We start from the raw sequence: 21,850 nt of genomic DNA on the forward strand, positions 1-21,850 counted from the left end.
TATAACAGTATAATAGTATAACAGTATAATAGTATAATAGTATAACAGTATAATAGTATAATAGTATAATAGTATAACAGTATAATAGTATAATAGTATAATAGTATAACAGTATAATAGTATAATAGTATAAAAGTATAACAGTATAACAGTATAACAGTATAATAGTATAATAGTATAAAGGTATAACAGTATAACAGTATAATAGTATAATAGTATAACAGTACAATAGTGTAACAGTATAACAGTATAACAGTATAACAGTATAACAGTATAACAGTATAATAGTATAATAGTATAAAAGTATAACAGTATAACAGTATAATAGTATAATAGTATAAAGGTATAACAGTATAACAGTATAATAGTATAATAGTATAACAGTATAACAGTATAACAGTATAATAGTATAACAGTATAACAGTATAACAGTATAACAGTATAACAGTATGACAGTACGACAGTACGACAGTACGACAGTATAACAGTATAACAGTATAACAGTATAACAGTATAATAGTATAACAGTATAACAGTATAACAGTACAATAGTATAATAGTATAACAGTATAACAGTATAACAGTATAATAGTACAATAGTATAACAGTATAATAGTATATTAGTATAACAGTATAACAGTACAATAGTATAATAGTACAGCAGTATAATAGTACAACAGTATAATAGTATAATAGTATAACAGTATAATAGTATAACAGTATAACAGTATAATAGTATAATAGTATAACAGTATAACAGTATAACAGTACAATAGTATAATAGTACAGCAGTATAATAGTACAACAGTATAATAGTATAATAGTATAACAGTATAATAGTATAACAGTATAACAGTATAATAGTATAATAGTATAACAGTATAACAGTACAACAGTATAATAGTATAATAGTATAACAGTATAATAGTATAACAGTATAACAGTATAACAGTATAATAGTATAACAGTATAACAGTATAATAGTACAACAGTATAACAGTATAACAGTATAACAGTATAACAGTACAACAGTACAACAGTATAACAGTACGATAGTACGACAATATGACAGTATAATAGTATAACAGTATAGCAGTATAATAGTATAATAATATAACAGTATAACAGTATAATAGTATAATAGTATAACAGTACAATAGTATAATAGTACAACAGTATAATAGTATAATAGTATAATAATATAACAGTATAACAGTATAATAGTATAATAGTATAACAGTACAATAGTATAATAGTATAACAGTATAATAGTATAATAGTATAATAATATAACAGTATAACAGTATAATAGTATAATAGTATAACAGTACAATAGTATAATAATATAACAGTATAACAGTATAATAGTATAATAGTATAACAGTACAATAGTATAATAGTATAACAGTATAATAGTATAATAGTATAATAGTATAACAGTATAACAGTATTACAGTATAATAGTATAACAGTATAACAGTATAACAGTATAATAGTACAATAGTATAACAGTACAATAGTGTAACAGTATAATAGTATAATAGTACAACAGTATAATAGTACAACAGTATAACAGTATAATAATGTAACAGTATAACAGTATAATAGTATAATAGTATAACAGTACAATAGTATAATAGTACAACAGTAAAACAGTATAATAGTAAAACAGTATAATAGTATAATAGTATAACAGTATAATAGTGTAACAGTATAATAGTATAACAGTATAATAGTATAATAGTATAACAGTATAACAGTATAACAGTATAATAGTATAACAGTATAACAGTATAATAGTATAACAGTATATATAACAGTATAATAGTATAACAGTATAACAGTATAACAGTATAATAGTATAATAGTATAACAGTATAACAGTATAATAGTATAACAGTACGATAGTACGACAGTATGACAGTATAATAGTATAATAGTATAACAGTATAATAGTATAATAGTATAACAGTATAACAGTATAACAGTATAATAGTATAATAGTATAACAGTACGATAGTACGACAGTATGACAGTATAATAGTATAACAGTATAATAGTATAATAGTATAATAATATAACAGTATAGCAGTATAATAGTATAATAGTATAACAGTATAACAGTATAATAGTATAATAGTATAACAGTACAATAGTATAATAGTATAACAGTATAATAGTATAATAGTATAATAGTATAACAGTATAACAGTATTACAGTATTACAGTATAATAGTATAATAGTATAACAGTATAATAGTACAATAGTATAACAGTACAATAGTGTAACAGTATAATAGTATAATAGTACAACAGTATAATAGTACAACAGTATAACAGTATAATAATGTAACAGTACAACAGTAAAACAGTATAATAGTAAAACAGTACAATAGTATAATAGTATAACAGTATAACAGTATAATAGTATAATAGTATAATAATATAACAGTATAACAGTATAACAGTATAATAGTATAATAGTATAATAGTACAATAGTATAATAGTATAACAGTACAATAGTATAATAGTATAACAGTATAATAGTATAACAGTACAATAGTATAATAGTATAATAGTATAATAGTATAACAGTACAATAGTATAATAGTATAACAGTATAACAGTATAATAGTATAATAGTATAACAGTATAATAGTATAACAGTACAATAGTATAATAGTATAACAGTATAACAGTATAATAGTATAATAGTATAATAGTATAACAGTATAACAGTACAATAGTATAATAGTATAACAGTATAACAGTATAATAGTATAATAGTATAACAGTATAACAGTATAACAGTATAACAATATAATAGTACAATAGTACAATAGTATAATAGTATAACAGTACAATAGTATAATAGTATAACAGTATAACAGTATAATAGTATAATAGTATAACAGTATAACAGTATAACAGTATAACAATATAATAGTACAATAGTACAATAGTATAATAGTATAACAGTACAATAGTATAACAGTACAATAGTATAATAGTATAACAGTATAATAGTATAACAGTACAATAGTATAATAGTATAATAGTATAATAGTATAACAGTACAATAGTATAATAGTATAACAGTATAATAGTATAATAGTATAACAGTACAATAGTATAACAGTACAATAGTATAATAGTATAATAGTATAATAGTATAATAGTACAATAGTATAATAGTATAACAGTATAACAGTATAATAGTATAATAGTACAATAGTATAATAGTATAACAGTATAAAAGTATAATAGTATAAAAGTATAATAGTATAACAGTATAATAGTACAAGTACAGTAAAAGAGAATAGTCCCCATGGGGCCTGTACGTGTGGAGAACGCTGCACACAGAAAGGCCCCACGCTGCCCGGGAGTTGAACCCAGGACCCTCTTGCTGTGAGGTGGAGCGTGCCAGTCAAAGGAACATCTATTTAGGCTTCAAATGACTTTAATTCCGTCAACAGTTTGGATTATACGAGTGGATTATATTGGATTATATGACTTTTGTTTTAAGACTGTTTTACTTCCGTTTTTACCATGTGTGGAAAATCTGAGTCGCTGGAATTCTTCGTCATAGTAAACGGACAACATGAAAGCCAATTATTACTGCTACTATTATTATTACTACATTTGCAATTGAGTCACGAGCCATAATAATTATCTTCGGCGCTCAGGTCTTGACACGAAGACGCCAATGGTTCTGATAACCTGTTCTTCTCTCCGTGTTCTTTCCACAGCTATCAGAACCACGCCTCACGCAGCGGAGTAAAGGTCCGAGGGGAGGGACGCTGATGAGCTGATAGCGCTGTCACCGCACAAAAGAAGAAAGTATGCGAAAGTATTTTGAAGCACGTTGAAGTATGTTGAAGTATGTGGATGTCACCTTTAGATTGACACTGAACTACCTCTGCCAGCTCCAGACAAGAATAGATGAGAAATAGTCCCGGGTAAGAAGAAGCCGGAGCATGCGGACGCGGCTCATGCTTGAGGAGGGTGCGTCCGCCTCGGCCCTTCACGCCCAGGGGCCAACGCCTTCATACCTGCCACTGAGGAAGGGGGGGTGACAGGTGTTGAGTGACAGGCAGCACACGGTGACAGGTGCGCTCGGCCTTGACCGCTCACGGCGCTCATGGTGGATTAGTCGGAGTATTTTAAACCTCAGATTTGCACCTGCGTGTCAGATAATGGTTTGGGGACGTTAAAGGGGACGTGTTGGTTTGGGGACGTTAAAGGGGACGTGTTGGTTTGGGGATGTTAAAGGGGACATGTTGGTTTGGGGACGTTAAAGGGGACATGTTGGTTTGGGGATGTTAAAGGGGACGTGTTGGTTTGGGGACGTTAAAGGGGACGTGTTGGTTTGGGGATGTTAAAGGGGACATGTTGGTTTGGGGACGTTAAAGGGGACATGTTGGTTTGGGGATGTTAAAGGGGACGTGTTGGTTTGGGGATGTTAAAGGGGACATGTTGGTTTGGGGACGTTAAAGGGGACATGTTGGTTTGGGGATGTTAAAGGGGACATGTTGGTTTGGGGATGTTAAAGGGGACATGTTGGTTTGGGGACGTTAAAGGGGACATGTTGGTTTGGGGATGTTAAAGGGGACGTGTTGGTTTGGGGATGTTAAAGGGGACGTCTTAAGCTAAAGCCACTTACATGAGTCGTTCATGTGGTCTCAGCGGCGTTTCCTCGTCTCCAGTTTCCACAAAAGTTGTATTTTGATTGACTCCTGTATTGTCCTGCTGTGCTCTGAAAAGTCCTGTTTTACCCTACCCCCTATCTCCGCCCACTTCTCTGAACTGTGTGTGGATTATTTGAAAAATCGACACTTTTCAAAATAAAAACATTTGAATGACTCCATGGGGCAAAAATTGCTAATATTTCTAATGATGTGGAATTCTCCGTCTGACTGAAACAATAACCAATAATTACACCTAAAAACAACTAAAAAATGAAATGTACATAATTATAATTATTATACATCTCATTGTATAACAAAGTCTCATAAATAATAATAATAATCTATTAATGGCTATTTCTGGATGTGGGAGTGGCCTATTTGTGTTTGTCTTTTGTAAAATTAATACCATCATTATTAGTTTATTTTTATTGAGAAAATTTTAAAACTATGCTAAAACTGTTGAAATACTGTATATGTTGCACAACCTTATAAAATACTTGACAATATGCAAATTGTTCAAGTGAAAAGTATCCATGAAGAGGCGGGGCTTATCACTTTACAATTTCGAAGTCGATGAACCTGTTTCTGCTCTTAAACCATTTTAAATAAATATTGCGGTTTACAATGAGCAAACAGTCAAATGAATATCTACTTAAGTTACAGTTGAATACTAAGTACCTGTAAAAAGTATCATACGTCTCACTGCCCAAATACAAAAGTACACTGTGAAAAACATGCCAAAGTGAGTCCATAACAAGAACTACAGCGTTTATTCAATGACATGTGTTTTTTATCGCTCGAACGTGGATATATTGAAAAACACCACAGATCCGGGGTCTCATTTATAAAGCATGTGTACGTCACTTTCCACGTTAAGTTTGGAATTTATAACAAATTGAGCTAAAATAAGCGGTTCGGTCCAAAGACAGAAAGAGATCAGTGCAAAAAGTCATGAATCAATGAGCATAAAGTGAGTTTGAGGCAGTACCACACTTGATAAATGAGACCCCGGACCTATAACTCGGCCTGGTAGACACGTTTAAAGATACACTGTGGAACATTTTATACCTCCCAGCTTTTACAATCCATTTGATTTGATAAACTAACACTAACAATGGCTCTTGATTGAACATTCAGGTGAGTTCAATGGTCCTCGCCACAGCAGCCTCAGCGGTTTGTTCTGGTCAAACCTTGGTGAAGAGTTTCGTTGCAGTCTTTTGTAAGTGACACATGACTAATGCCACACGGGTGTCAGCTGAGTGTTGACTGTGCTAAAGAATGTGTCCCACCCAGTTGTTTCATTTAAACATCATGTCATTCATACATGGAGACAGAAGACAATCAAGATTTGAGTCGTTTCTGGGCCAAAACACGTAATCACTTTGACGTGTGGTTGTATTTTCTTTGTACTTCAAGAAAACATATGCCAGATGAGTTCGAAAAATGTAGACTGACTTAAAAAAAATAATCTTGAGCTTGTGTTGAAGTATAAGGGGCGCTGTCCACTTCTTGAAGGGCATCTGGTTTAAAATGATTACCTCTATGTTAACTACACACTTATATATATTAAAGTTTAGTTATGCAAGTCATATCAGGTATTTTCTTTTGCAAACCCTGGGGCAATAAGGTGTGTCGTCTTATCAGTTACTGAGCTGTAACTGGTGTTTACTGAAGGAACGTACCGTACATTCCTCAGCTGTAAATGTGTGTGAAGGACATTCTGATGAGCCACGCCACAGGCTCTTTCATCAGTGGCTCATCTGAAGTATGAAATGTTAAAGCGGAGACCTGCACTCTCACTCATGGCCGCCAGGGCGCGCTGCAGCTGCGGGTTTGGGCTTCAGTGGAATCCCAGCATGACGTCTATCTGGATCAGCAGTGCAGCTCTGGTATGTGGGTGAACGAGGTTCTTCCTTAGCCAGTAGGGGGCGCACAGGAGGCACATTTGGCCTTTAGATAAGATAAGATAATCCTTTATTGTCCCACATGGGGAAATTTCATTAATGTGAGTTTTGTTTACAAGAGTTCTATTAAGAGTATTTTTTTACCTTATGTTATGTCCTTTTCCTCTGCATCTATCTGTGTTGAAACAAATTCCCCCATGTTTGGACATTAACAGAATTTTATTTTAATTTAAGGCTTTGGGTTTTTACTTAGGCTTATGCAGTCTTTAGACTAAAAGGTTAATTTTAAAAAGACAAGCAAAAGGTGGTTTTTTAATTTTTATTTGAAAGATCATGCAGTGCACTTTATGGAAAGGAGTTTACCTTCAATGATACATATGAAACCAATAAGTGTATAATTCACTAGTACAAAACATAACTAAACATTAGAGGAATGTAACAAATGAAATAGAATAAAAGAAACCAAAGCGTGCAACACAACTGCTGCCGCACTGCAGATCTTTAAAAGACAAGAGGTTTGTGGTCATAACCCTGCTGTGAATAAAAAAAAAAAAACATCTTTACAGGATCAACAAGACAAAAAGCAATAAATTACTTTCTTCAAGTGTTTGTGTGTTCACTGTGGGAACTGGGGGGGCATGGGGTAGGGCACCAATGGAGGGGGAGGGTGCTGCTGGCCCTGGGCCTGAGCGAAAGTGAAGGGCGGGTGACTGCTGCCGTTCTGAGCAGGACCCTTTGGAGGTCCAAACTGTTGGGGCTGGAAGCCGTTCTGAGCTCCAAAGTTTCCTGCCTGGTTGAAGCTGGACTGTCCGTTCCCGTTGTAGCCGTAGCTGTTGGTGTTCCCTCCCCCATATCCTCCGTTTTGGGTGTTTGCGCCAAAGCTTTTAGGTCCACTGTCGTATCCTCTGTTGTCCCTGTCTCTAAAACTACCGAAATCCCGTTTGCCTGAATACCTATCGCGTCGGTCATCTCTGTAGCCGCCACCTCTCCCGCCCCTTGAACGACCTGTAAAGACGAGGATCATTAGAAAGACCGTTGTACATTGGATAAACACCCAAAGTGAAGTAAACCACCACCACTTTAACCAAAGGGCAGCGGGAATAGAAAAGGTGCTGCAGTTGGCAGCACAGATTCTGTCTCTCACCAATTGGATTTACCTCCTCTGTCCTCGGCCATCTGGAGGAGCTTAGGGTTGATAGCTTGGTTGGCCTCACGGAGCACAGAGATGAGGTCGCCCGCCTGTTTGAAGTTGTTGGGGGTGAAGAAGGTGTAGGCAGTGCCGGTCTTTTCACTACGTCCTGTTCGGCCAATGCGGTGGATATAATCCTCAGAGTTGTTGGGGTAATCAAAATTGATGACAAATTTGACGTCTTCCACATCTGTAAGATTGTGTTGTGGCATAGAGGAACAGTAGTGGCACAGATGTGCCAATGCCAACACACCAGATCAGAAAGCCCAAGTTAGAAGAGAGACAACACGTGGCTGAAAACAGGTTAGTTTCTCCTCGGGGAGAATGCAAACTCCAGTCACTTCTATTGAAGTTAAAAACTCCCCTGGACCCAACCCTAAGAGAATGGCTGAAGTCTTACCAGTGAGGAGTATGCATTCTCTAGGTCATCCCCACATCGGCACTAACACCATTGTTTGACCCTCAGAATAGTCTACTGCTAGTGCTACCTCAAGTACCACGTAGACATTTCTTTTATACTGACTCTTGCCAAGTTGAAAGCCTGAACTACTCTGTCCAAGGCAAGACTCAATCCCTGTGATCATCTAGTCTCTCGTTGGCAGGTCTCGACATGACTTGGAAACGCAGGTGAGGGAGGAGTGCGAGCTTGGATTTAGCCATTTAGTGTCCGTCTAGCATGTCCCACTGTCACCAAAAGCGCCAGTAGCCATGTCTGTACAGAGGTGAAGGCATTATCGATACTGTTCCTCGGACAAAAGTTTCACTGCCACCCATGACACACACAACCCTCCAACAGGCTCAAAACACTTGCACAGGTCAGACATGCAAGTCTAGGTGTGTAGCTGGGCTGTGCGCCTGGGCGTGTGAGCAGTCCAAACCCTTGCCAGAGCACAAGCTTTTCAATGGGACCAGTTAGTGTAGCCAGCCCTCAAACCGCCCTGCACTTTAGGCACAGGCCGGGGCGTTTTGCTGCATTTGGGCCTGGTCACCTCTGTATGAGCATTGACTGAGAGCGTGCCTCTCCAGTCAGGACACCTCCAAGAATCCTCCTCCTTCCCCCTCTGGAGACCTGGGCTTGTCATGCCAAGGCCCTGCCACACAGACTGCTCCTTCAGCCGAGGGGAAAAACTCAGAAAGCAGACATGTTACAGAAAGCAATACACTTTCTTCTACAAATGTGTACAAGGACAAATGCGTTCAGGTCGGATACTGACCTAGACCTCTGGAGGCTACATCTGTGGCTATTAGGATGGGTGCCTTTCCGTATTTGAACTCTGAAAGTAGAATAAAAAAGTCAGTAAAAGGCAGCCCTGCTCCTTAGGAAGGAGAGGTGGGGACAGCTTACCATTGAGGACCCAGTCTCTTTCTTGTTGGCTTTTGTCTCCATGGATTCCCATTGCAGGCCACCTAACAAGATTTAAAATTAATACACATGTACTTGATCCAGCGCTGGAGTCTCAATCCAATTAAGTACATACCCATCCCTGCGCATCCTCCTGGTCAGGTCATCACAGCGCCTCTTAGTTTCCACAAATATAATAGTCTTGTTTTCCTTTTCACTCATGATTTCCTCTAGAAGACGAATGACCCTTAAAAAAAAAAAAAACACATTAGACTCGCTCAATCCACAAAGTCATAACATGCTTTATGGGAAATTGTCCTTACTTGTCCTCTTTTTCGCCATCATTGCAGACATCTACAATTTGCAGGATGTTGTGGTTAGCGCTGAGTTGAAGGGCCCCAACATTGATCTGTACGTAGTCTTTTAGGAAGTCTTCTGCAAGCTGCCTAACCTCTTTAGGCCAGGTGGCACTCCACATCAGAGTCTGACGGTCGGGCTGTAAACATGTGTGTTAGTGATGAAAGTACACAAGAGACTTTAAGAAACTTAACTCACCCTGATTTGGTCGACAATTTTACGGATTTGTGGTTCAAAGCCCATATCCAGCATTCTGTCCGCTTCATCCAGAACAAGATAAGTGCAACGGCGAAGGTTGGTCTTTCCAGATTCAAGGAAGTCGATGAGCCTGCCTGGTGTGGCGATGCAGATCTCAACACCTACACAATTAAACAGGTTTAACACATGAACAGTTTTGTTTGTTTTTGTGCATGTTTTAACATACCTCTTTCCAGGTCCCGTATCTGAGGTCCTTTAGGTGCCCCCCCATAAATGCAAGTGGATTTGAGGCGAGAAGCTCTGCCGTACTCTGCTGCCACCTGCTGGACCTGCTGCGCCAGTTCACGGGTTGGAGCCAAAACCAAGCACTACAACAAGCAAATTGGTTAGAGGGCAATTAAACATCCAATCCCACTAATGTACACAGGGCATTACTTACAATAGGCCCGTCTCCACGTTCCAGAAACGGTTGGTGGTTGATGTGCACAATAGCCGGTAAGAGGTACTGTAAAGAGATAAGAAATTACCATACACTTCTAGTAAATCAAAATAACTTAGGAGAAAACTTACCGATAGTGTTTTCCCAGAACCAGTCTGAGCAATCCCCACCATGTCTTTCCCGCTGAGAGCCAGGGGCCAGCCCTGCGCCTGGATGGGAGTCGGTTCAGTCCAGTTCATTTTGTTGATCACATCCATTACATAGGCTGAGGATGGAAATATTAGTGACCACTTCTTACAATCACATAATTTAAAAAATATTGCAACTTACATGGAAAACTGGCCTCCACGAACTGTATAATGGGGTTTGGACAGTCTCTGCCTTTGACTGTGATGGTTTTGGAGTCTCTGTACTGCGCGACATCTTGCTGTGAAGGCAGCACACATTCCAGTGAACAGGTTGCATAAGCCACACGTGCGGCAACAACACGTGCCGTTGCGTAACATGGAGGACCACCACTGGCCACATACGTACCATGGACCTGCGGGACGCGTCTGGGTGCTGCTGGTAGAAGTTTTTCTCAAATTTAGGCAGTTCGTCCATGTTCCAGTGTTTCTTCCGCAGCCGCTCGCCGGGGTTTCCAAACTTTCCTCCGCCGCCGCCTCCGCCACGGTTTCCACCAAAACGGGCTCCGCCGCCGCCATAACTACAAAAAAAAATAAAGATCAGCCATAGAATGTGGGCGATGCCGTGAGGCGCCGGAGGAAAGGACACTCCGTGCTGAGGAGTGCTCTAAAATGGCAGGTCTCTGGAGGGAGAACGGAACAAAAGACGCATCCGGCATTTTGTTTCCACGTCTGCACGCGAGAAAACCCGGACAGACAACTTCTGTGAGCAAAGCAGCTCATTACAGGGTTTGCTCAGAACAAACCACGCGCGTGTGGACATAATATAACATAAACGGAAATGGCAAAAATAAGTGTTTTAAGGCCTTAGCACTCGCCCAATTCCGCTCGACGTAAGCTAGAGTTAGACTGAGGCCGACAAACGGGAAACGCACTGGTTAAAGACGTTAGCGTCGAGTTTTCAATAAAATGTCGGTTTAGAATAAGAAAACAACCGGTATTGGCGTTTGGGAAGGATTGCCGGCGTAATTTCACCTCAAACTTGTCGGTTAGCATGAGCTAAAGCGAAGCTAACCGTACCGGGGTTCTCGGGGCACGAGGCCAGACTAGGCCCGAAGCCAAAGAAAATGCCTCAGACGCGGCCTAGGCCCGGAGCGGTAAAACACGTCCAACATCGTTTGAGAAGAAACTTGGACCAACACGATTTTCACTCAAACATGTCATCGCGGCTTTTAAACGTTTTGGCGATTTACTTCCGCGTTTATCTTGTGAGTGAAATTAAAGAATAGTCAGAGCTCGCCGGACATTTTTCCGACCACGCACTTACAAAATGGAAGCCGACTTACCCTCCTCTATCTCTGTCCCGATCTCTGTCTCTGCGGTCACGGTCTCTGTCTGAATAGCCAGGCATATTGTAAACAAATAAGCGGATAAATAAAGGATAAATAGAACTTCAATGAGGGTAAAGCGCAGACAAACTCCTCGACCGGCTTTTAAGGTAAAATGCCGGTGCTGCGAGAATGAGCACCGGGTTTTATAGTACCAGGAAGAAGACCGCTTCACCCTGTATTCATCCGCGGAAGGCGTTTTGTAACAACAAGTGTTTTTAGTGTTATCAGAGTTATTAGTGTTATTTGTGTTCTCTGTGTTTAGTTTTACTGTTGCATTTAAGTTTATAACTGTTGCATTTAAGTTTATATGTGATGTGGGCCTTTTTTTAACATGTTTATTGTTATTTTTTCTGTTTTACATTAAAATAAAACAAATCGTCCTGACAAATGAAGGACAAACTTAGACAGTAGAATTTGTTGGACATTTTGTTTTCATTTTTATTTAGGAATAAAACATATTTATTAAGGAAATAAAACAAGTGGAGGCACCACATACAGTGCTCAGAATGTGACGGGTCTATTTCTTGCCATGGTTTCTCTGTATGCGTGTTGGCGGATGGATAACTCAAGGACCGAAACGTGTGATGCGAATTTTACAGTAAGTGACGTCACAAAGTCTACAGAGAGCACGAGCGTGCATCATTTCTTCTTCTATGACGTATTATGGCGGTTGGTATCCATAAAGCGTTACATTACCGCCTCCCACTGCGTTGCCATGTTACGCATGTTCGTTCTCTCATGGTAACGGACAGAATCTTACTTAAAAACAGAACGTAACCATAAAATAGTTGTGTTCTTCGGGGGAAAAGTCTAAAGAGTAAAGTACTTCTGCCCTTACTCCAGCACAGCCTTGTTTTATAAAATCACACCTAGGTTGTAACCAAGTCCCTTGTATACAAATAACATGAGGTTTGTCCTGTAAAATATAAACAAAATGCTTAAATTATTGGCTATTATCAAGAAGTGCATTCCATTGCAACACATTAATTGCCATTAAGAACCACCAGTACATGACTCTGACTCCCATTTAGTGTGTTTTCTATTTTTAACCAAGATCTTTTGTTCCAAGATACATTTCTGCAGCTTTAACAATGATCCTGATCCTTCAGTTCTGTTTTCTGAGCAGCACAGTTTACAACATCCACCACGAGGAGTACAAAATCCTTCCTATTCACAACCAAGGTATCCTCAGTAGACTTCACCCTCAGAAGCTTCACACTAGTAGACTTCACACTAGTAGACTTCACCCTCAGAAGCTTCACACTAGTAGACTTCACACTAGTAGACTTCACCCTCAGAAGCTTCACACTAGTAGACTTCACCCTCAGAAGCTTCACACTAGTAGACTTCACACTAGTAGACTTCACCCTCAGAAGCTTCACACTAGTAGACTTCACCCTCAGAAGCTTCACACTAGTAGACTTCACACTAGTAGACTTCACCCTCAGAAGCTTCACACTCAGTAGACTTCACCCTCAGAAGCTTCACACTCAGTAGACTTCACCCTCAGAAGCTTCACACTAGTAGACTTCACCCTCAGAAGCTTCACACTAGTAGACTTCACCCTCAGAAGCTTCACACTCAGTAGACTTCACCCTCAGAAGCTTCACACTCAGTAGACTTCACCCTCAGAAGCTTCACACTAGTAGACTTCACCCTCAGAAGCTTCACACTAGTAGACTTCACACTAGTAGACTTCACCCTCAGAAGCTTCACACTCAGTAGACTTCACCCTCAGAAGCTTCACACTAGTAGACTTCACCCTCAGAAGCTTCACACTAGTAGACTTCACCCTCAGAAGCTTCACACTAGTAGACTTCACCCTCAGAAGCTTCACACTCAGTAGACTTCACCCTCAGAAGCTTCACACTAGTAGACTTCACCCTCAGAAGCTTCACACTAGTAGACTTCACCCTCAGAAGCTTCACACTCAGTAGACTTCACCCTCAGAAGCTTCACACTCAGTAGACTTCACCCTCAGAAGCTTCACACTAGTAGACTTCACCCTCAGAAGCTTCACACTAGTAGACTTCACACTAGTAGACTTCACCCTCAGAAGCTTCACACTAGTAGACTTCACCCTCAGAAGCTTCACACTCAGTAGACTTCACCCTCAGAAGCTTCACACTAGTAGACTTCACCCTCAGAAGCTTCACACTAGTAGACTTCACCCTCAGAAGCTTCACACTAGTAGACTTCACCCTCAGAAGCTTCACACTCAGTAGACTTCACCCTCAGAAGCTTCACACTCAGTAGACTTCACCCTCAGAAGCTTCACACTAGTAGACTTCACCCTCAGAAGCTTCACACTCAGTAGACTTCACCCTCAGAAGCTTCACACTCAGTAGACTTCACCCTCAGAAGCTTCACACTCAGTAGACTTCACCCTCAGAAGCTTCACACTCAGTAGACTTCACCCTCAGAAGCTTCACACTCAGTAGACTTCACCCTCAGAAGCTTCACACTCAGTAGACTTCACCCTCAGAAGCTTCACACTCAGTAGACTTCACCCTCAGAAGCTTCACACTCAGTAGACTTCACCCTCAGAAGCTTCACACTCAGTAGACTTCACCCTCAGAAGCTTCACACTCAGTAGACTTCACCCTCAGAAGCTTCACACTCGGGAGCTTCACCCTGGCTGTGAGCAGCGTTGGTTTCTCTCACTGAATCTACTTTCACCTCTTTACTTGACACTTTTTTGACTACATCTGCACGGGATATAGCTCGAGGCTTAAATTTTTTGCACTTCAGCAGCCCTTTTTTCTAACTTCTAACCTTTCGGCAGATGCTCTCCCTCACAGTTACAACATTTCAGTTTTGCTCCCTCGTCTCATACTTGTGTCGCAAACTGCTGCTACCTGACCAAAACGCTGGCACTTGAAGCAGCGGAGGGGTGGTGAACCTTGGATCAGTTTGAGGCTTTTTTTTACATTTTCGTCTTCTACCTTTAGCTTCAACAGTAGCAACACTTCCATCCTCCACTCTCCCATTCGATATCGGTTATCGATCCGTCACTCGCCCCCACCATCTCCTGTCCACGCTCTCTTCACCCGTGCTAACTTTGCTGCTTCTCAAACCGTTAGTCTCTCTAACCCGATCAGCGTTTTGGAGTTTCAAACCTGTAAGAGAGTTTGATGATGCTATAAAGCGGCTCTTTACCCCCTTTTCTTTGCCCCACGGCCATCTGCCAGACACTTTAATCCTGACCCATGGGGGAAGGGCTTTCCTGCAGTAAAGGGCTGGGTCACTCTCCCCCATGGTCTCCCCCACACTGTATGTCTATTATTACTCAAATAGAGGTACAAAGTAGTGGTTTAATTTACTGTAATTGGAAAGCCATAACATTAAAAAAGTCTGATATTTTCCAGAAGGTTTAACTCCTTTGAAAATGGTGTCTGAAACCTACACTACAATTACATTCAAATGTTACTCAAGTAAATGTGTAAATCTAATGGAGTACTACTATCCACCACAGCCCATCCAAAGATCACCCAGCGTCTGCAAATATATAGACAGTAAACTTACTCAAAATCATCCCAATATCTGTTTCACTCCCTTTGACTTCATGTACGCACATGTTGACAGTACACATAAAATATGCAGTATATGGTGTACATTGTTAGACAAAGGCCATTTTAATTAGAACTAATTACACACAAAAATAAAATACTCTTACAAAATGATAGTGTTAACATACATCAAATTGCATCAGTCAGCGATGCCAGTGAAGAGCCCAGACTGAGGAGCACCAGCGTCTCACGGCTTGATTACAAAATAATAATTAGAATAAAGGAAGTTAGCAGAGAGCGTTTTAGTGTTTTTTTTTTTTTATCAGCTTGTGCCCTGGACATACAAATCCCATCCAAAACCACACGGCGACCTCATTCTTTTCTGTGCAATTTGTTTCTCTTTTAAAAAATCTTTTCTTTTTTTTTCTTTTTTCTTTTAAGTTAACCATAAATTACAAGTTGATCCACTGTCTATGAACAATATCTCAGTCCTGTACAAAGCACCATCCGGGGACACTTTCCACTTTGCATACACTTCATAAATGAGAAAACAAACAGGGGAAAGCAACAGTTTGTTAAGAACAGTCCACGGTCATAGAGATTGCTAAAACAGGCAGCATTTTTTAAGAAACATTCAAATAGTAGAAAACGATTCCCCCTTTTCTCGCTTTAGAAAATAAATAGCGACAAAGTAGTGATAAATCTAAAGTTGGATTTAGGAGAGGCAAGTGGAAACATGCGTCTAAAAATGTGTTTTGTTTCTGATGTAAATGTGGTGGGACAGTCTGGTAGATTGTAACCCTGGTTCTATGAAACGCCTTCAAGTAGTCAATGCATTTGCTACAATAAATAGTTTCCGAGGCTGTGTCAAAAGGCAATATTTTTGATTCAGTTTTGACAATATGACTTAACTACAACTATAAAATGCTGAAAGCTCTTGTTTCTTGAAAAAGGGCCAAATTGGGACATGGATTAGGAAGAGAAAAAAAAAATGGATAACGGAAAAGAAAAAAAAAATGTAAACATTTAGAATCCAACTGGTTGAGTGTAAAAACCATAATGTTATTCATTTGCAATCTACTGAGCACTTCCCAGGTCTTTGATAGAACAGCTACACTTTCAACAGTCAAGAAAAGCTTAAATTCATCTTTATACGTTATGTTTTACTAGTTTTCAATAAAACAATCTGCATATTACTTTTTTTTTTAACAGAATACCAGACTGTACGGTAACTATGTGTAAAGAACAATCACCAATAAAAGATGACATTTATTTTAGCACCACGTGTTCAAAGGTAGTATTTTAACAAGATGAAGATGGAAATAAGAGCGATCAGATTTGGCTACGAAGACGCTGTAAGAAAGAAACCACATCCACTGGAATTTAAAGGGTTCGCTTACTTTTTTGCAATTTGTCATTCATTTAAAATCATTATGGCACATGTATAGATGGACCTTGTGACACATTCTTGGATATTTGTAGAATTCTGTCATGTTTTTGAGCTTCTTGTTTGACATTTTCATCAATAAAAATGTCTGTATCTGTGTCACCAGGCCCGTAGTGTTAAAAGAAATTGATGTCAGTTTTTGCCCCGATACAATGGACAATAGCTTTATAACAATAAATTAGATACATAATATAGACTTTAGTTTTGTCCATGTTATAGAAAAATAATCAAGATATTTGAAGAAACTATTCGGGGAAGGCAGCGTCGACTCCTTGCTGCCGGCTTCGGGACTTGCCTTGTCTTTTACGTTGCCATGTTTTGCACGCATCCCTGTTTTTTTTGTCGTTTTTCATCGTGTACCCTGTCAACAAACCGTTCCCAGCTCGTTCTCTGTCTTCTTGGTAAAATACGGTTGCTACATGTAGTATTTTAAAAGGATACAAAAAAAGGAAGAGCAAAGTGTCTTATTTCCACAAGTTAGTGTATAGTTCTTAGCAGCTGAGGGGGTCCGTTGGGGGGTTCTGTGACTTGGCCATGCGTCCCTTGGGAATTGTGGGTCACATTCACTCCACAGCGAAGCCGCACGTCTCCTCGATGGCCGTCAGCAGCTTGTCGTACAGTTTGTCGTATTGTTCGTACGGAGGAATGTCGATCCGGTTGAAACTAGACAAGGGAAACAGAAATGACATAAGGAGATGTAGTTTGGGCTGTTTTTAGTTTTGTCTATTACTTTTACATTACATTTCAAAGCATGTATCTGCAGTATTAAAACCCTTTGAAAAACCTTTAAAAAAAAGAGGATTATTAATAAAATAAATAAAATAAAATAAATAAAATAAATAAAATAAATAAAATAAATAAAATAAATAAAATAAATAAAATAAATAAAATAAATAAAATAAATAAAATAAATAAAATAAATAAAATAAATAAAATAAATAAAATAAATAAAATAAATAAAACAAATAAAATAAAATACGAATTTAAATAAAAAAAATAAAAATAAAATAATTTACATTGTTTTAAATGTTCATAATTAGGGAAATCTCAATAAAATACAACTACACTACAGGCAGGTTTTTTGTTTAGGAAATAAATGTAATGATAGCGTATTTTGTCAAAACTGAATTAAAAAACAACTTCACATCACACGTTTTATTCGGTTACAACGTTTTATAACTCAACTCTAATTTGTGAGAAACTTGATGTAAAAATTGCAGTAACAACAAATTCCTCAGTGACGCAAAGCAAAAGTGCAGTAACTGACGAATTCAAACGCAGATACTTTAGTTGTTTCACTATTAGATACTGCAATATGGTGCGCCTCCGAAACGCGCGAGAGTGTCGCACGACGGGAGGACTCACCAGGTGTGGGCTTTGGGCAGGTTGTTGGTGCTGGCGTCAATCTGGTGGATGGTGAAGAGCCTCGGGCCTGCGGCTCCTGGGCACAGAGAGTGGAACTGAGACATGCAAAAACGCAATCTGAAAATATTTTCCTGAGGGCCAGATTTGAACCTCCTCACAAAATATCCCCAACGCTGTTTCGAGAAATTGAGTTAATACAATACATTTTGTGAGAAATAACATGCTTTACCAACATTACAACAAAACTGTCCATTCAGTATTCAACCAGAATTAAACTAGGACTAAACTAGTACCAACCGGGTCTGAACTAGGACTAACCTAGAATCAAACCAGCAAACAAGAGTTTTTATTTTATTTTTATGGGTCGTGGGCCGGATTAAATCCCTTGGCGGGCCTGATTCTGCCCCCGGGCCTTATGTTGAATAGCCCTGGTGTAGAATATGAGTCGAGCAAAGATTGATCTATGTTATGACCCTAGTTGTTTTCTCCTTTGAGGCCAGTTTTAGTCACTTCTTGTCCCCACATTTCATTTCCATCAGGCTCTTACAGTCACCTCTGGGCGTGGCACTGGAGCAGTGTTCAGATGGAAAACAGGGCGCTTTAAATGACACATCTACATGGAAGTGGAGACATTTGCATCACAGGGGTTTACTGTGGAGTGAACGCTGATTAGGATTAGGGCGCTCTCCATCAGGTTTGCTCTTAATCAAACGGAACACGAGGCAGACACTTTTACAGAAACCACAGAAACATCAGCGTTTTAAAAGATTTTCTGGCGGTTTTCTGTGACAACTTTTTACGTCGCTTGTGTTCAAGTGACGTGAAAACATTCTAGAATCTCTATCGTTTGAACTAAACTGGCGACAGGTCAGAATGTAGATTTGTTGACCTGGTTTATGGTTCATATTCTCAGTCAATTCAGTTTATATGTTTTTCACAAAGCTACAGAAAGATTCTTGTCTCCCATAGAGTTACATAAACCCTGCCCTTCATCTAAAATTATGACATCACTTGTATGAACTATGTACGGACCAAATTTGATAAAGATATAGACCTCTATTTCAAATGAGCTTTATGAACACATGCTTTTGATAAGTAGAAAGGATGATGTTTTTTGGATTTCCCTTTAAAGGATACAACTGAATGCATCTCCAGTTTGTGCTCTGAGGCAGCACTGGAATGAAATACTCTCAACTCATCTACTAAACGTCAGCGCAGATCACGACATTAAGAATGGCTTATTTCTTTCTTTTCTTTTCTGTTGTAAAAGTGTCCGTTCCTGTCGGTCACTTTAGATCAGCGCTCGGCTGGTGAAATGCAGTCCGCTCTCTCGTTGGCTCCTATAAAGTACTTCTGTCTGTATCTGTGTTTACTGGACCCTCATTGATCTGTGAACGAGCCGTGAAAAGACCCGCGCACGCATTCTAATCGACCGCTCCTACTGGGTCGTTCACTTCAATAGAAAGCTGGTCTATTGAAAAACGTACTTTCGGTCTTTAAAATGGACCGTTAAAGAGGCAGGACGACACAAAATGCCACTTAAATAAACCAAATTTAAACCTCATAGAGCCTTACACACTTTTTAAAATTAGCTGCCTAATTATTACTCAGTTATTCGGCTATCAGACCTAAAAAATACATAATGATCAAGCCTTAATAAGAACTGTATAGTAACGCTCCTGCTTTAGTGCGTAGTTTCATTAACTGGCAGAAGCAGGGAGATCAAGATAATTGTGATTATTTAGGTCACAATAAAATAAAAAGACTGAAAAATATGACATAAAAAAAAAAAATCATAAAAATAATTCAATTCAATTCATAGAAAAGTAAATTATGTTTTTGTTTTTTAGTTAAATTAAAAGAAATGTGACAATTTTAGAAGCAAAATGAAGTACTTTCTGCTCTGACGTAAACCTAAATGTAAAGGGCTTTTTTATCATGCCGTTTATGTCAAATGAAGCATTCAGAAAGTTTGACTTGATAAAGCACGTCACATATTGAGGAGTGGTAAATATGTTTAACAAGAAGGAAAGATAATGTTGGATTTTATCGTTATTTTAGTCGCAATGTTAAAAATCGCGACGTTTGCCCTCGCAATAATCGCCTCGCAAACATTTGAAACGGCGATATCCCTAGACACGAGCGCGTCAGTGTCATCTCCACGGCGACGGAGCGAGCGGCGTTACCCTGGAGAGCCTTGAAGCCCTGCAGAGGCACCCTGGACGAGCCGGTGACGAACTGCAGCAGGCGCGCTCTCCGCTCCTCGTCGAACGACTCCACGGCCTTCCAGAACCACTTGACGCTGCTGCTGTCCGACGTGCAGTGCTTGAGCCGCGTGTTGGACTTCCAGTCGTTGATGTCGATCTTGCCCAGGCCGCACACGATCAGCTGGACAGGAAGAGACGAAGCGTTTCTCTTTTAAACACTGTGAATTAGGTGTGACGTAGTAGTGCATTTGTCAGTTTATAGCATAGATTAGAACGGTTTTATTGTCCAGCGAGCTTCACCACCACATAAAGATTAATAGAAGCAGTGAAAAGAAATGCATTATTAAATATCAGAAATTGTGTAAATATAATATATATATATATATATATATAAAATAATAAATATAATAAAACCTTCTAAATTCTGGACTGGAGGCAAAAGTGGAACATAATGTGATTTCACTGGAGAAACTGGGATTAAGCTCACTTTTGTCAAAGTAAAAGCACTCAGATTTATGTGAGTGATGCAGAGCTGTTTTAAACACATTTACAGCCGTATTTTACATTCTTTTATTTACCAGGAGATTATCACACACACAACAATTATGTTCAGAAATGTCACAGAAATGTTGAATAGTTAATCATTCAGTAGTATATTGCATCTAAAGATGTAAAAACACATGTCATAGAGAAGTAAACTATCTTACATCTTTACCCTCAAACTGTTGCTTAGTTTTTGCTAGAAATACTATAAATCATTAGCATTTTGACTAGTTTATAATTGAAAATGTGTTTGAAAATGTGTCTACTTCATGCTGGATTTTTGAACATTTTGATAACATAATGCTTCATAGTCTGTATACAATGGTCTGGAACTGTATTCTGACCATTTAGAATATTATTATTGTGTAAAAAAACATGACAGGATTAAAACGGCTTAATATTTGTTGCTCCTTTTGCTATACATTTATTGTGTTATTAATTAGAGAAGAAGAAAACACACATGTACTCCACAAGAGCTGTGTTTTCTATTTATAATACTAATAATGTGCTGTTTGAAGACTAAATTACAATATCAAACAGTGCAATTTATTCCTGTGATTTTAGGAAAGTAACTGTATTCTGAATGCCACCAAATGAAAGACAAACTGTACTAGTCAGTCTACTAATATCGTTCAAAGACATACAGTATTGTGTGTACATGTATTTAGTACTTCCACACTGTTTCTTGCACTGGAGACACTGAAGGTAAAGGACAGATGACTTTTAGACCTGCCGGGACTCAGACTAATGCTTTACAGTGCTTTATTCATTCACTCCACACTCAGTAGTGGTAAGATATTACTGTAGCCACAGCTGCCCTGGGGCACACTGACGGAAGGCCAAATAATGGAGAAACGCTCATGTTTCTTTTATTGTTAGGAGACAGATAAGGCCATTTACTTCCTGTTCAAAACTGCAGAGCTGATAAGCCCCGCCTCTTTACTGACATGTCCCTGTAACAAGCAGCAGACTGTCTGAAGTGGCAACGTGACATTTTAGAATCCTACATGTGTCTTCATTTTTGAAATAATAACTAAGAACAAGGATGTGGGCGGGGATAGGGGATAGGTGAAAACAGGGTTTTTTAGAGCGCTCAGTTGCAGGACAACACAGGATGAACTCAAACGTGCAGGAATCAATCCAAA

At 38.7% G+C, this 21,850-nt stretch overlaps 2 protein-coding genes across 3 annotated transcripts in view; both read right to left on the reverse strand.

Moving 5' to 3' along the window:
• Nucleotides 1-6,898: 6,898 nt before the first annotated feature.
• Nucleotides 6,899-11,764, reverse strand: ddx5 (DEAD (Asp-Glu-Ala-Asp) box helicase 5). 2 transcript variants are annotated; one of them, XM_072442442.1, is made up of 13 exons: nucleotides 11,590-11,762; nucleotides 10,653-10,824; nucleotides 10,449-10,545; nucleotides 10,250-10,383; nucleotides 10,119-10,184; nucleotides 9,906-10,047; nucleotides 9,680-9,840; nucleotides 9,448-9,620; nucleotides 9,261-9,371; nucleotides 9,128-9,189; nucleotides 8,997-9,056; nucleotides 7,751-7,972; nucleotides 6,899-7,598 (listed from the first exon to the last, which is right to left on the reverse strand). In XM_072442442.1, exons 1-13 carry the CDS (start codon nucleotides 11,652-11,654, stop codon nucleotides 7,210-7,212), a joined length of 1,854 nt encoding a protein of 617 aa, XP_072298543.1. In that variant the 5' UTR covers nucleotides 11,655-11,762; the 3' UTR covers nucleotides 6,899-7,209. The 2 variants fall into 2 exon arrangements, with proteins under 2 accessions (XP_072298543.1, XP_072298544.1); XM_072442443.1 differs by having other exon boundaries at nucleotides 7,214-7,598; nucleotides 7,738-7,972; nucleotides 11,590-11,764.
• Nucleotides 11,765-15,246: 3,482 nt separating this feature from the next.
• LOC140357890 (E3 ubiquitin-protein ligase SMURF2) overlaps nucleotides 15,247-21,850 on the reverse strand; it is a 79,169-nt gene continuing 72,565 nt past the window's right edge. The window contains exons 17-19 of the mRNA XM_072442440.1: nucleotides 20,142-20,343; nucleotides 17,956-18,031; nucleotides 15,247-17,253 (exon numbers count right to left, since the gene is read on the reverse strand). Coding sequence (XP_072298541.1) covers nucleotides 17,154-17,253; nucleotides 17,956-18,031; nucleotides 20,142-20,343 — 378 coding nt within the window. The 3' untranslated portion in view covers nucleotides 15,247-17,153. The remainder of the gene's footprint in view (nucleotides 17,254-17,955; nucleotides 18,032-20,141; nucleotides 20,344-21,850) is intronic.

This window comes from Eucyclogobius newberryi, unplaced genomic scaffold (assembly GCF_026437365.1).
Source record: "Eucyclogobius newberryi isolate DKJ021-1_F unplaced genomic scaffold, fEucNew1.0.hap1 SCAF_13, whole genome shotgun sequence".
NCBI classification, from domain to species: Eukaryota; Metazoa; Chordata; class Actinopteri; order Gobiiformes; family Gobiidae; genus Eucyclogobius; species Eucyclogobius newberryi.

Excerpts from the sequence above, each read along its gene's own strand:
- ddx5 (XM_072442442.1), bottom strand. The coding sequence starts at position 11,654 with ATGCCTGGCTATTCAGACAGAGACCGTGACCGCAGAGACAGAGATCGG. Across the intron at positions 10,185-10,249 it reads GTTCTGGGAAAACACTATCG|TACCTCTTACCGGCTATTGT; the intron begins GTAAGTTTTCTC and ends ATCTCTTTACAG. Across the intron at positions 7,599-7,750 it reads GATGGCCGAGGACAGAGGAG|GTCGTTCAAGGGGCGGGAGA; the intron begins GTAAATCCAATT and ends TCGTCTTTACAG.